Genomic DNA, 15,238 nt, shown 5'->3' on the forward strand with positions numbered 1-15,238 from the left:
CCTGCAGTCTCCTCCTCCTCCTCTGTCCTCCATGCCGGTGACGCTCTCGCCCGTCACTCACAGCTCCCTTCAGGGGTTAGCCCCGCCCACCACGGCCCCTCAAAGTCCCCCGCTACCCCACAGCGCGCCCCTCTCCCGCGCGATGACCCCCGTGCCTTCCTCCGCCCACCATATCGTCCCCGGCTCAAACCCGGCCAGCAGCGTCCTGCTGATGAAGGCGGCGGATCTCTACTCCACCTCCACCCTGCCGTTACCGCGGCGAACCGGGAGCGAGGCTCGGATGGGGTTTCTGGGTAAGCTTTCGCTTTTTTGCTTTTTTGCTTTTTTGCTTTTCGCTGGTTTTCTGGCTTACGGACAAATTTGTGGGGTTTTTTATGTTGCTCGGATAGTATGTTAGATGTGGAAGGTGTAGAATATAATGTTTTGTTTTGATATTTGTTGTTGGTTTCTGTCCGTTTATGAATGGATACTTATAAAAATTTAAGGCTGATGCCCTGGAGTTTTTTTTTTTTTTTCCAACTCCGCGTCTAGAGTTTGCCACTCTGTTCTTCCCATCATTACCTCCGTTTTTTTGGTTTTTTTCTTTCACTTTCATTTTGTTTCCATCACTCATCTTTGCTGCTTCTCCCCACACACGCTTTCCATACTCATTTTACTCTTTCCTAAAACTCACCTCTCACCCTCCTCTTCTTTCTCTTTCTTTTCCTCCCTCACTATCTCTCTCTCCTTTGTCATTTCTCATTCTTTCCTCTTTCTCTCTCTCTCTCTCTCTCTCTCTCTCTCTCTCAGGCTCCACTCTTCCGCGTGTACTCCCTCTCTCTCCTCCGTCCCGTGTGGAGGCCCTTTTCCCCCACACCCCTAGCAGTTCTGATGGATCTGCTGCAGGTGTGGGAGGAGGAGGAGGAGGAGGAGGAGGAGGAGGGTCGTGTCTGCTGGTCTTCCTCCCCGGCGACACCATCACCCTCCTCATCAGCGAGCCGCGGGACGGCTGGCACTACGGCCAGAACGAGAGGACAGGACGGTACGGCGCCGTGATGCGTTCAAAGGGGCGACCCGATTGGTCCCTTTCAGTGATGCGGTCAAAGAGGCGACCTGATTGGTCCCTTTCAGGGCCTGTCGTCATTTAGGACATTATGAAAAATCAGGAGTCCATGTGACATTTATGTTTAGTCGTTTTGCATGTGCTTTTGTCCAAAGTTGCTTTAAACAAACAAAAAAAAAGGAGTATGGCAAAAGATGTCATATCCTGTACAACTCCAGAAAACTGGCCAAAAAAACTCCAGTTTAACGTTTCAGCGAAACTCAATGCAGCATTCATTCCAGATCATGACGGATACAATAAGAGAAATTTTATTTTAAAAAAAATATCTACTGAAAAAAATGTCATTTATTGGGCAAAATGTTACAAAATAATATTGGACAAAATTTACAAAAATTGAAGGCCATACTATGGGTTCAGACTCATTTATTTATATATATATATATATATATATATATACACACACATTCTATATATGTGTGTGCGTGTGTGTGTGTGTGTGTGTGTGTGTGTATGGCCTTCAATTTTTGTACTTTTTTTCCTGCTCCTATGAACAGTATTTGAATATAAAATTGTTGTTGTTGTTGTTGTTGTTGTTGTTCAGTGGGGTCTATGAATAGTTCATGTTGATTGTTTATGTCCTTCTCTTTTACTCTTCAGGAAAGGTTGGTTCCCATTCTCTTACACCCAACCCTACCCAAACACGCCTGAACAGCAGAACGTTAGGTTAGTCCCTGTGTGTGTGTGTGTTAATGTTTGTGTGTTCAGTCTTTATGTGGTAGACTCTTTCGTCTACTGCTGCTTACACTGACATGTGTCTGATCAGCTCATTCTGTACCAGAAGTTTCCACTGTGTGCTAGACCGCTGAAGAGTCTTTCCGCTGAGAACACGGAAACCTTCTCACCGCTCTCACTCTCTCACTCTCTCTCTCTCTCTCTCTCTGTCCTTTCCCCTCTCCTCCACAAAACACACACGCATGCACGCGCACACACACACACACGTACACACACACACACACACGCACGCACACACACACACACACACACACACCCCCATGCTTGCACACACACACATGCACACACACAAATACACATACAGCTCCCTTGGACTGTCCAAAGCAAACAGTACCAGTACTGGGCAGTTGGACAAGCTGCCCCCTGGTGGTCATGTGGGGCAGGGCAGTCCAGACTCGGAGGAGGAGCGTTCTATAGCCAGTCAGCGTGTGAGCACCTTCCGCCCCCGACCCTACAGCATGGTCACCGACTCCGCCCAGCTCAGCCCACGACTCCTCACGCACAGGATCAAGGTCAGACTGAGACCCACTCATCTCCCCTCACCACAGTATGACATAGTTATACCTGTGTGTGTGTGTGTGTGTGTGTGTGTGTTTATTAATATTAGAAATGAAGTCATTCATATTTATTCATATTTATATGTGTCTATATGTTTAACTACAGCTGACCACAGATGTGGCTTCACCTCCTCCCTCCCCCACCAGGTAAATACACTCATTACCACCTAAATGATCACAGTGTGTGTTGGCGTGTGTGTGTGTGTGTGTGTGCGCGTGTGTGTATGCATGTATCTTTTTCTCTCCGATAAGCCAGTTATGATGACCTGTATGTAAATTACCTCTCACACAGGACCAATCCATTTGCCCACATTCGACTCAGGAAGACAGTGACCAATGATCGTTCGGCCCCGCTCATCGAATAAGATTTAACACCCTCCCCCCTCCCCCCTCCCCCTTTTTCCACCCCATTTTAACGAGAGGGGCATCACATGTTATCTCTCTCCCAGAGGGCATCAGTGCTACTACCTACAGCCATCTGTAGTACTGAGCTGTGAACAGTCAGAGTATTAGGGGAAGTTCTGACTTTGAACTGTCAGCCCACAGAATATTCCATTGACTTTACCTGTGGTGGCTATTTAAATAGAGGTTTCCAGTCCATATCTGACAAACGTATGAAAATCTTATTGAGAACATGTTACTTTGATTTTAATGCTAAATGTGACCACATTATCACCAAAACACACCGTGTTTTGTTGTTGTTGTTGTTGTTGTTGTTGTTGTTATTTTGTTTGGGGGTTTGTTTTGGGGGGGGGTGAGGGGTGGTTGTCTGTCTCTGTGGTTTTAGACACAATTATTTGACAGTACCCTCAGACAACACAAGGGGGCACTAGTGATTCTGAAATATTGCTGTAATGCTGATTGCATTAGAGATAGGCTGTTGAACGTAACGTGTAACATTCAGCATGCGTTCACATCCGTGCGTGTCGCTGTTTTTCGCGGCCTTTTTAACAGAAAGACGAGAGGAACCGTTTTCTGCCCGTGCCATACGTCCACCACAGCCTCTTTCAGTTTGTTCGGCGTTTTTGTTTCGCTCGTGCCGCAGCTGTGAATTTGGGTCTAGTTAGGAACCATTCTTCCTGTTGGAAGTTTAGACCAGAGGGGTATTCCAGAGAGCGGGTTTAGTGAAAACCCTGAGGTAGTTAACTCAGAATAAGTCGTAAACCTCATAATACAAGAGCCCTCTGGCTTCATTCTCCTTGCAAAACGAAGCCGTTGGGCTCTTCTATTAGGAGATTTACGACTTGCTCTGAGTTTACTAGCTCTGAGTTTTCACTAAACCCACTTTCTGGAACACCCCCCCAGTTTATGATGTTTATGGGCAAAGTGGGACAGGTGCCCGCTGGAGCGTCGCAGTTTTGACACGACGTGTTTCATGTCCTGCGCGGACAGCGCGTGTTTGTAAGTCCAACGGAGACCTGCCAAGGATTTCAATGTATTTTACAGAACAAAAGCCTTAAGCTGAGAGAACGTGATTTGCGTGTTCTGCTTTATTATACTTTAGTAAGATATTTGTTAATGTACTGGTGTTGGGGGGGGGGGGGCGGACACTGCTAAACTTACTGTCAATTTAAATGACTGATTTTTGTTTGATTTGCGTTTTTTTGTTTGTTTGTTTGTTTTGTTAAATCCATTTGAAATGATCACTTAATTGTCAAGAACGCACAATTTTTTAGATCACAAAATATAAAGAATGATGTTAATAAGAGGTACAGAAAGGGGCTGTCATGAGATTTTTTGGGAATGAGTTGCCACTAAATGGCAGTTTGATTTAACTATTTTACCAGTAATTTCAAAATTATCATGAATGTATTTGAAACTGTGTGTTCTTCAGAGAAGGACGTATATTGTCGCTGTAGAGACAATGCAGATAAGTCGATTCTGCCTTGTCTCACTCTGATAGGACGAATTACAAGAACTCAAAGAATTCTGGGAAATATAGTGTTGTTTGATTGGCCATGGAAGAGCAGTGAGATATGTCAGAGGGATTTTGGAATGGATCGTCAGTTGGAGAAAAGGGTCTGAAAATTAAGCATGAATTGTAGATAAGACAAATAAGATGGATCCCAGCTCTTGAATTTCTGTCCCCCCCCCCCCCTCGTCTGATTGGTTAATACTCGTCTTAATCCCCGCCCCCAAAATTAGGCTTATTGTAGTATTCACCATTCAGAAGCTAGGCATGGGCCTTTAAAGAGAGAGTGTGGACAGAGAGTGTTAAGGAAAACTTGAGTGTAACGGTGAAGGTAAAGATGATGGATTTGGAAAGTGGAAAAGTGTAGGAGTAAGTGCGTAAGGTATTAAGCAGTCGTAGGAGAGTAGCTAGAAGCATCTATCCACTCAGCGTACCAGTTTTTCATTGTTGTCGTTGTCACTGTCGCTTTTTGATTTGTCATTTTTTTGAGTGACAGGGTTGAAGTTGAGGATATGAAAGGAAAGGATATGGTTTCTTCAGCTGAATTGGCATTTTAAAAAAAAAATTCTGATTTTTAAAATCTGAACATTTCAGTGTTCAGTTTGTATTTAGTATGTAAATAGACATTTACAAAAATGAAATGAAATGATATGATCTCTTTTGATCATTCAATATCCATCCAAGATAATCGTTTACTTTCCATATAGGAGCTCTAACAAGTAAACAAATAACAACAGTTAACATATTGAGTTAGACTGAAATTGTTTACTTTTGATGCTAGAAGAGGTTTTGCACTGAAACTGTTATAACCATGAAGTCCTAATACTGTTCTTATGTATTTGAACACTTAAATGTCATTTTTTTGCCTTTTTCCTTTGAATCTTTTTTATTTTCATTTTTTGTCATTTTAACTGAATCCAATCTGTCAGTCTGAAGTCAGTCTCCTTTAATCTGTATAAAAAAAGGAAAAGAAAAACATTCTAGGAGGACTTAGAAGTAATCTATGATTATTTTGTTTCTTTCTTTATCTCTTATTAATCCATAGACCATATTGTTCCTCTACAAGATGAAGACGCAAATTCAGAAAAAAAAAAAATCACACTTTCTTTTTTTTTTATCATTCCCATCCAATGCCTGTTTTCTCGTTTGACCTCGGACTCTTAAGACGCTTGGAAATTAGGCTGATCTCGCCGGGTCCAGTTTCAACAAACACTCACAAAGCTTTTTTTTCACAACCGCTGTAACCTGCCGTTGCGTTTTTGTTGTTGTTGTTGTAATTGAACCTGTTTGACATGAAGCAATAATGCCAACACGTTTGAGAATGAGGGGTTTATACAGAGCCGTCTGGCAAAAAAAAAAAAAAAAGAAAAAAGAAAAAAAAAAAGAACGACTGTATTTTAATCTAGTGTCTTCAATCGCTGTTGGTTTTGAATCTTGGAAATTCTCAGAATGTTAAGATGTAGACATTATGACATCATAACAGCCGGGCTGTGACATCACTTTATTTTGTATACTAAACGCAAGATCAATCAATGCATCAAAGAACTGTACTGACACCTGTCTTATGATCCTATGTTTACATTTATACTCTGTCGTTTGCCTTTTAACTCTTACCACATCATATAGTTGACAACACATGTATAATTCAGCTTTTTATCTACTGCTAGACGCTAAATCCGCCTCACAGTAAGCTATGAAGCAAACCAAACAAAGTTGATCTGAAAACCTGGTTCATAACAGGTCCCTCTGGATCTGGGTTGCAAAGCAAGCATTAAAGGCCTCTCTCTCTCTCGGCTGTGAAGCCGCTAGGTTGACAGGCTCGGCAAAGAAAGTTAAAGAGCGCATTATCCCCTTTTTCTCTCCTTTCTTCTGTATTTTGATTTTAAAGAGAATTTAAATAAAACTTGTTTAATCTCCAAAGCATTTGCTAGAGTTTATTTCTTCCCTGTGTGACTAAAGTGACCCGCGTCTCACCCCATTTAGTGCTCAGTTAATCTCATATCGTACTACTTCATACAGACACATCATACCAGCGACTGTCAGGCAAAATCAGCATTAAAGATCAGACAGTGTTCTTAAATAAAGAAGCTTTATTATTGGTCGATCTCTGTTTAGAAGAGTCAGAGGGAGGGAGGGGAGGAGAGAAGACATGCGGTTGTGATCTGTACAGCGGGCTCAAGGATCCTTCACAAATTCTTCAGCCAGTTCAGATTGTGTCCCTGAGGATCACACGGATGAGACGGAATATCGGGCACGTTGCCGTCGTCCCGAACCGGAACTGGAGAAGGGGCGAGAACGTTAAGTTAATAGGACAGCGATGAAACTCGTTCTTATGTCAAGACGACAAGCTCAGACCGTATTACAATAACGTTAAACCTTAAGGACGCTAAGATACCGAGAGGTAACCACAGCAGCACGGATAAAAGATCGTTGATTAGTGCGAATGAAGGTGTGACCTTCGGCAGGCGGCGTCGTACCTGGGTAATTGTATGGGGTCGCCTGGTTTATCATGCCTGCGTATTTTGTGACAGGACTAACAAATGGAACAACAAGTGCTGAAGGAAAGAAAGAAAAAAAAAAGAAGAAAATTATAAAAGAAATGCTTCACCAGGTCACAAAATGTGAAAATTAACCCAAGTAACTTCCACTCAACAACAGTAGTACTTTAACCAAAACAACCATTTGAGTGACAAAAATGGACAGTGTTTATGTGTCTACTCAAAGAACGGTAAATATATTAGGTAGGACATTTTGACAATGGCAGTGAACTAATACTGGGATAAAAGAAATATTATTTTAACTACCTAAAGCCCCCAGGGCACACGCAGCCGTGACTACGGGCTCCTTGTTCCAAACGTTCTTCAGAATCGCTCCTACCCCTGTAATGGTCAAAAGAAATCAGGTCTAGGCACCACAAAATTAACAACAATGTAAGTCAAGTGCAGATTTCACACTATAGCGTTTTAACGCAAAGGTTTAGATGTGTCCAAACCATTGCTTCTCACGCTAATTGCGGAACAAAATTTAAGCGAGTTAGGAACAGTGTCCGGTAAAAGCACAGAGCTGACAAAAGCGGTATCAGTGAGGAATGATGGCACGGACGGCTGAGCCTCGTGGAAGTGTTTCCTAGGTAACAGACACACAATGTCGAATGCTAATGGGATCCGGCCCCTTTTAACAAACAGCGATATATTAAAACAGACACCAGGACACTGTTTGATTACCGACTAAAACCTGTAAGGGTCAGCATACTGATGTACGGAATAGGTTTCTACTGTCTTGTAACGCTAATGCCCTGGGAACACAATACATAACATACATAATTTTTTAGCAGATGTACTGTAACTTATTTGCTACAACTGAAATCATCTGCGACCAAGCTACCACACAGTATTTCTCAATTTAAAACGATGGTAGTTGATATAGTCGGCTAACGTCGACCTGTGGACACGCAGAACAAATGCTAATTACATGAAGTTCACGTACACTTATCAAATGTAACTACTGAATTAAAAAAAAATATACAATTATCTGTATTTTATAAAACATCATTTGACCGACATTTATTCAATTATTTGGTTGTTACAAGCATATTACTCTAAGCAGGACCAACAAGCTAACGTTAGCCGAAACGCAGCTAACTGTTCCAAGGTCACAAGGTTTCCTGGTAAAAGCTAAAAGCAAGTTATTCCACGCAATACAGGTCACTTGCTGGGTCTTTCAGACACATAACAAAATACGCAAAAATCATTAGGGTGCAGGGAGAAGCTGTGTCCAACAGTTTTAAGTACAACTCCTTGAAACGAGTACTTACGGCCCGCCATGTTTCTTTCTGTAGTTTATCGGTACTACTTCCGTATGGGAATTGTAGTTTCAGGCTATCTCAAATCAAATGTGCTTGGCTGACGTAGTTTATATGCGCCGTACTGATGGTTCGTTAATACTTGTGAACCCACTTTCTTTCTAAACGTATTGTACCTGTTTTATGCAACACGAGTTATTTGTTTGGATATCATGTAGGCAATGTGGAAAAGAAAATTTAGAATACATTTCGTCCTGATCTGTGTTTGGTCGATTATCTGAAATACCAGCAAGACGTTTATCTAAAGGAGACGTTATTTACCAGCGGCATAAGGACAGTAGTAGTACTCAGTCGAATTGGACCGGTTGAAATGGGGAACATATCACGGAATTGTACAGTAATTGTACAGTAACCTGATATTACTGTTCTCTTTTCAACACTAGCTGCCAAAGGTAAGACCGGATCGCGCGAAGATGAAAGGTGACTGGGCAAGATTTCGTCCCAGCGTAGCGCAAATATTAGCGCAGATGTCATGTGAAAGGACCCGTCGCGAGACATCAAATTAAACTGCACGCGATTGTTCGGACTCACGATTCTCGTTCGTGCTGTTTTTTTTTTTGTTTGTTTTTGTTTTTTTTAAGGAGATGATGGAGGATTTCTCTGGTCTGGCGTTGCCCCCTCTCTTCGGGGGTCACATTCTTGAGGCAGAACTTGAACCTGGTGGAGTGGAGCTAGGACCCGGAGAGGTGGAACTAGGTCCGGGAGGGAGCGAGCTTCTGGACGGCGGGGGACAGGGTCCAGGTCCCGGGCAGGAGGAGGAGGAGGAGGAGGAGAGAAGAGAGCTGGACAAGCGGAAGTACTTGGCTCTCAGTAAGAGATGCAAAGAAATAGAACAGGTAAGAAAATATGCACAGGTACGTTTACAAGTTACAGTCATAAACGGGACAAAATGATGACATTTTAACGGGGGAACTTCAATACTTTACACCTTTCCCGTTGTGTGCTACGTGGTGTCTGCAAAATGTTACGTGTAGCGGTTTTGTGGGCGGGAGGGTGTTGCGAGTGAGCTTCTCTCTTTAAATCAAAGTGTGGGTCATTAAGTGATTGGTCAGAGCCTTGAACGCACGTGCTAGGGCTCCTGACTTTTGTTGTTGATTCAAGACCAACTTAGCGCTGTTTCACCGATGACTTTGTGAATTGTTCTCTGATTCATCAAAAAATTCAGTCAATCTCAACTGAACTGAAGTCGGTGAACTTAGAGGAATAGATAAAGGAAACCTAATGAACACCACAAATTGTCTTTCCCTCACAGAATGAAACTATAATCCTCTTCTCTTCTCTCCTCTCCTCTCCTCTCCTTTCCGCTCCTCTCCTCTTCTCTCCTTTCCTCTCCTCTCCTCTCCTCCCCTCTCCTCTCCTCTCCTCTCCTCTCCTCTCCTCTCCTCTCCACTCCTCTTCTCTTCTCTCCTCTCCTCTTCTCTCCTCTCCTCTCCTCTCCTCTCCTCTCCTCTCTCCTCTTCTTCTGTCTCTCAGGTAAATGAGAGGATTCTCAGTCGTCTACACCAGGTCCAGCGACTGACCCGTCGTCTGAGGAAAGAAAGGAGGTAAGGTCACACATCACCGTTAAACGGACGACGTTAATGTCTGACGTTAGTGTTTGACTGAAGCTTTTGGCTGTCCGAGGAACTTACATTGAGGTTGAGGTTGAAAGTCGAACCTTTTTGTCAACTTGTTCCTGAAACACGACTTAAGTAGTTCTTAATGAGGATCTCTGTTAACACTGTGACCACTTTTTCGCCACTAACCTTTCAACATGAAAGACTGCACAGAGAGCTGACGTCGATAAAAAAAAAAATATATTTATTTGAAACTCAAGCAAACAACAACTCGATTAACCGTACACATTAGTGGGAGGAGCATGAGTGTCAACACGTTTTTGGCTAATAATCCTCATCAGGGGGTTTTAGGTCTTACGAGTTGATCTGCTTTCTCAGGTTTCTGATGAAGACTCTTGATTCGTACGGAGACGACTACAGGGCAGCTCAGCTCACCATCCCACTGGAGGTCAGACACTCTTAATCAAATTTATACGACTCTAAACTGGCCAATTCCTTTTCCTTTTGTGTGTTGTTCCTTAAGGTTTTGTTCCAGAGGGACTCAAGCCTTTGATCGGCCTACAGTCAAAGTTGGACTGAATTTAAAAGGAACGGAATGAAACTTTGCTTTTGCAGGACGAGGGCGGAGCCACATTAGACTGTCCTCCCGGGGGAGATGAGGATGGCTCCTCCCCCTCACTTCCCCACCAATCAGCAGGCGGGCCTAAGAAAAAAAGGCATCGGGTTCCCAAGGAAAAAGAGAGAGATTCGCAGGTAGGAGCGGATTGGTTTTCAAATGCTTTGACTGCATTATAAAAATGAATACATTATAGGACATGGTATGATGGTACTGTTCAAAGACAGCACGAAATCATCAACTGTTCCCAAATATGATCGCACCGAGTCTTTAGATTTTAATGTCTTCCATGATATTACTCATATTATTTGTAAGTTAGTCTTGAAAATATGGGTGATGGGGCACACTTATCGTTTCCCGTTAGGTTCAGGTAATTAAGGCGTGTGGATAACTGAAATGTATTTATGTTTGTCTCTTATCCTCTGACAGGCAGAACCTGAACTTCCCATGCTGGCCGATTCCCAGTTCACCGGGTTCCCAAGCCCCAGTTCTCTCTCCCACTGACCAGTGATAGCAACAGATGAGCTGACCGGTTTACATACGTATTTAAGTTCTGAAAGGAAGACCACTGATCTGGGATCAGTGTTTGCCTTGTAAAACAGTTACAAATGCTGCTGTTCGTACAAACGGAGCAGCTGATCGTAGGTCAGCAGTCGGAGACACTTGGATTAAGATCTCCTTCCGTGGGACGGAAAACCTGTACCTTTGACTGGACAGCGGCAGATACTGAGAGACCACTAGTGGTCACTGCATGTTACAAGTATAAATGGGGTGAACTGGAAGATGGTGAATGTGAGTTTGTTAAAAACTTGTTTTGATCTGCTGTGTGAACTGTCGTGACTCACATGCAGATCCGTGAAGGTACAGGGCTTGCAAACCAGAGGGCTAAAAGGTTCTTTTGTTTTTTTTTCATGCTGAATTGCAAGGATTTAAAAAAATGTTCAAATGTTTATTATTCGTTTAATGATATTTTCTTAAAGCTTGTTTTGTAAAGTTTTGTTTGGTAAAATAAATTTTTGGAACTACAGTTCAACAAACTGACTTTGTCTCACACACACACACACAGAATAGTGAAACATAGCCTCTGCATTTAACCCATCCCAACACCAGTGAGCACACACACACACACATACGATGAGCCTCTTCTTTTTGCGGGGCAACAGCGCTAACCACTGAGCCAACGTGAAGCCCAGAAAATATTGCTTCCCATACCGGGAGTCGAACCCGGGCCGCCTGGGTGAAAACCAGGAATCCTAACCGCTAGACCATATGGGATGTTACGTTACTTTAGTGTCATTATCTTTAGTATCAGAATTGATCTCATAAAATTGATCCATAAACGTACAACAAAATAAACGTATTTCATCAAAACAAAATATACGTAAAATGAAGTGGATCACGTATTTTTCTAATTGTGAGCAAATCTATAATGACTACACCCTCTTGTTTTTTATACTCGCATCAGCTCAAGTTCACACAAAAACACGAGATGAAACACAACTCAATTGATTCACAACTTCTTAACTTTAATGGTCACATTTGCACTCATATAACAGGTGAAATATTATCAAAATATAATACGCAGTAATCCTAAATTAATTTATCTTCCGCAGTTTCATCTGTGTTTTCCGTATCTGTTGAATCGGCGGTACAGATATCGGATCCTCTTCTCCAGGTTGTGCCGATCCTCCGTCATCATTCTGTCTCCAACCATCTTCTTCTTTCGGATAAGTCGCTCTAACTCGTTACCGCGGAAACCCTTGAGCCAAACCGGCGCCCTAATCAAATCTTTCGGATGGACCTTGAAGTCACCTGCCAGAAACGCACAAATAATGATAAAAATATAGCAAATCAACCTGATGTGCATCAGATTCAGCTGATCTACAACTGCATCACGTTCAAGTTTACATACCTAAGATTCCAATGTTGTCATAGACTCCAAAGATGGATCGTTTTTCTGTCCAGCGATCCACATGTTTAAGTTTGGGAATCGCATGCATTCGCACTCTAGAACATATTCCTCAAATCAGAAGAAAGAAAAAACATTACTTCACTTTTCCAATCTCACAGATTTATAAAATATAAACCATATTTGACTATTCTTGTATGTTTAACAGCAAAGCAAGATAACGAGGATTTGATTTGCAAGGCAAAAATCTGACAATTCGCTATTTGTCTTAATCTCTTCATTCTGCTTTTGCATCCGCCAGTAGCATATGTTGGATATCCAATAACTGCCTGCTTTTTAACCCCAAACAAACCCTCATCAAGGCACTGTCAATCATGTGCTGTTAAATAAGATTTAAATGATGTGGTCTGTATATGACTCTTTAGCCAACACACAGAGTAAAAGGTTCAAAAGTCTGAGTCCACTACCAAGAACTGTTTTTGTTTCATCAAATTTGCCAATTTTCTATTCGCCAAGTGTCTTTTCACTTCACTTCTATTGCCTGGCTAGGGACACTCTTCATTCAGATGACTTTGAATTTGAATGCAGGAGGTGTTTTGTCTTGTAACAATGTTAGACTGACTGATGCACTGGTGTTCAGATGGGGTGGTCACTTTAGGGTCTGCTTGGTTTTTCTTTGGCTGAAAACGACTCCGAGAAAAACGCAAGAGAACAGTTTGGCCCCAAACAGCTTTACTAAACTTCCTTGAACTTGTTACAAAGAGCTGGGAAACATTTTTTAAGAGAAGTCCTTTTTCGAAGTAAAAGCACTATTAGTAGCAATTATAATGCAAAGAGGACCGCATTAATTGAGTCAACCTCCGGTATTAGCTGCTAAAAGCCAAGAGAAATTCACACTGTGTATTAGGAGCATCCTTATGTAATTATGTGGATGAATCATGGCGTCATAACAATTGAAAAAAAATTAGCAAGTGGCGTGTGAACACGATATTCGGATATATTTCGGTTACATAGGAGCATTTCTCGGAGTGATTAGTGTTAGTAATAATTAAAGTATTCTTGAATACATATTAACTGAACAAAAATGCGTTTTAGTTCTTGACAAACGGGAAAAAACAGGTTTAAGTACTGCACTACGACTTTTGAAATCTAATGTATATCTACACTTGACACGTTATTGCTACAACAACTCGGTCAGCGTCGTCAGAGTGATGACCAAGGACGCAGAGAGAGCAGAGAAACGATTAGTTTGAATACAGCCTACCTGTGGAAAACGGTCTTGTGCACTGCAGCAGAGCTGAGTGACAAAATGTCACACTGGACCTTAACAATCCGCCAAAGAGAGACATTGTTTACCTGCAACGCACAGACAGAACATACAATCATCGTTTATGTCACCAGTGTGAACTAGATTTCACCTTGCTCTACTAGCTGTTAGCTCGTCGTTCGGTGTAATAGTTCTCGTGCTTTTTTAAATAAATGTTCTTACCTTGGAATGTTTCAAGTAATCCGTCTGGCGAGGCAAATGTTAGGCGCTCAAATGAAAGAACTGGCCATTGTTTTCACTTAAAACAAGACAAGGTTTACAATGCTGTACACTCAAGAACATGCATGTTTAGTGAGACACCATTTTGTAATAACCCATGATGCTCTGTAACGTCCAACCGTAATAAATCAATACGATGCGCAGCGATAAATTACCGTAATACCGAAAGTCTACATATCCATGGGATTGACCGTCTTGTCCTGATGAATAATACCAAAGACAAACGGCTGATTATTAAACTTGAGCGACGGTGGGCGTTTGTAGTACGCATTGGACTTTATTTAGTTTTATGTCCGGTTTACGTAATTTCCAAAGAATAGTATACACTTGAATCTTTTAAGCTTTCAATATGGATATTTGAGATTTCAGGGAACTTCGTTTCGTGATTTTCTGATGCGAGACACCCGAAGACCGAACGAACACATTGTTACGTCACAAAGCTCATCAGAATATATTACATAATTGCAGACCAAAAAAATGGGGAATGGCCTTATTTGGGCCTAATGTTTACACATATCCTAAACCTAATTATGAAAATGTTACTTTTGAATTATTTTGGTTTGGTTAGACTAACACTATATGGTTTTTATGGCGCGTTTACTCACCACGGGAATGCAAACATTAAGCATCGAAATTTCGTGTTTTAAAAATTGTTCAGATTAAAACAGCAACATATTTCTCAGAAATGCTGAAATATACACAATAATTAATTTGAACAAATAAATCTGAGCATTAGTCTATAAATGCACTACACTAAAAAATATCTGATTTAATTTTAATATTTCCTCCATAGGCAACCCTAAAATGATATACTTTTGAAAGTCATATCTTAATAAGCTTTTTTGTCTATTAATACCAATGCAATGTCATGGATATTCACATATTCACTGGATATTCACAAAGTTATATTAGTGTCTGCATCTCTTTAACAGATTAATCTGTGTGAAATTCTTTTTAATTGCTTTTGCATATTTGCCTTATTTGGCCAAACAAACTGTGTTCTCAGCATCTATATAAGTATGCAGGGTGTCAGTGGAAAATTGCTTTTCGGCTGAAGCCTCCATTTAACCAATTAACCTTTCACTCTGACCTAGAAAATGTCTGTGAGCAATAAAAAAAGAAAAAAAGTCACAGCAAAACCGTGCTCAGATGCTCCATTTAAGCGTCTGTTCTCTCTTTTTCTGTACGGTTGTCTTATCTGCCTGACTGTGTGATTGACTGATATTCTAGAAAAGCTGTTTATGAATCATTTATAATATTCAAAGTGCAACCACAGTTTTGCTCATATGAAAACATTGCAGTTAAACAAGCGAGTATCGCAAAAGCGATCGTCACTATTGGTGTGACTCACAAAGGTGCAAAAGTTAAAGAGATTTGAACAAAAAAATACATATTTATATGATCAACTGGAATGAAGCAAAAGGTCAGACAAGCTCTCCTGTCTCT

At 41.5% G+C, this 15,238-nt stretch overlaps 4 protein-coding genes and 1 non-coding gene across 5 annotated transcripts in view; 2 read left to right on the forward strand and 3 right to left on the reverse strand.

The window, feature by feature from the left end:
* Nucleotides 1-2,756, forward strand: part of LOC115821095 (brain-specific angiogenesis inhibitor 1-associated protein 2) — an 8,686-nt gene extending 5,930 nt beyond the window's left edge. Inside the window, exons 9-14 of the mRNA XM_030784856.1 lie at nt 1-293; nt 790-1,021; nt 1,700-1,765; nt 2,139-2,346; nt 2,498-2,538; nt 2,684-2,756. The exon at nt 1-293 is cut by the window's left edge and continues 251 nt beyond it. Of these exons, the coding sequence (XP_030640716.1) occupies nt 1-293; nt 790-1,021; nt 1,700-1,765; nt 2,139-2,346; nt 2,498-2,538; nt 2,684-2,756 (913 nt within the window). The remainder of the gene's footprint in view (nt 294-789; nt 1,022-1,699; nt 1,766-2,138; nt 2,347-2,497; nt 2,539-2,683) is intronic.
* A 3,627-nt stretch (nt 2,757-6,383) lies between these two features.
* ndufa3 (NADH:ubiquinone oxidoreductase subunit A3) lies at nt 6,384-8,140 on the reverse strand. The gene is made up of 4 exons (XM_030784818.1): nt 8,118-8,140; nt 7,108-7,182; nt 6,781-6,858; nt 6,384-6,581 (listed from the first exon to the last, which is right to left on the reverse strand). Exons 1-4 carry the CDS (start codon nt 8,125-8,127, stop codon nt 6,490-6,492), a joined length of 255 nt encoding a protein of 84 aa, XP_030640678.1. The 5' UTR covers nt 8,128-8,140; the 3' UTR covers nt 6,384-6,489.
* Nucleotides 8,141-8,392: 252 nt separating this feature from the next.
* tfpt (TCF3 (E2A) fusion partner) lies at nt 8,393-11,205 on the forward strand. Its single transcript, XM_030784916.1, has 6 exons — nt 8,393-8,557; nt 8,747-9,001; nt 9,639-9,709; nt 10,100-10,169; nt 10,337-10,474; nt 10,767-11,205. Exons 2-6 carry the CDS (start codon nt 8,750-8,752, stop codon nt 10,839-10,841), a joined length of 606 nt encoding a protein of 201 aa, XP_030640776.1. The 5' UTR covers nt 8,393-8,557; nt 8,747-8,749; the 3' UTR covers nt 10,842-11,205.
* A 335-nt stretch (nt 11,206-11,540) lies between these two features.
* trnae-uuc (transfer RNA glutamic acid (anticodon UUC)) lies at nt 11,541-11,612 on the reverse strand. The gene has a single exon. It is a non-coding gene; the product is annotated as a tRNA-Glu (tRNA).
* A 244-nt stretch (nt 11,613-11,856) lies between these two features.
* Nucleotides 11,857-13,868, reverse strand: mrpl51 (mitochondrial ribosomal protein L51). Its single transcript, XM_030784797.1, has 4 exons — nt 13,736-13,868; nt 13,511-13,602; nt 12,250-12,357; nt 11,857-12,149 (listed from the first exon to the last, which is right to left on the reverse strand). The coding sequence occupies exons 2-4, from the start codon at nt 13,593-13,595 to the stop codon at nt 11,953-11,955; spliced, it is 390 nt and encodes a 129-aa protein (XP_030640657.1). The 5' UTR covers nt 13,596-13,602; nt 13,736-13,868; the 3' UTR covers nt 11,857-11,952.
* Nucleotides 13,869-15,238: the final 1,370 nt, after the last annotated feature.

Source organism: Chanos chanos, chromosome 9, assembly GCF_902362185.1.
Source record: "Chanos chanos chromosome 9, fChaCha1.1, whole genome shotgun sequence".
NCBI lineage: Eukaryota > Metazoa > Chordata > Actinopteri > Gonorynchiformes > Chanidae > Chanos > Chanos chanos.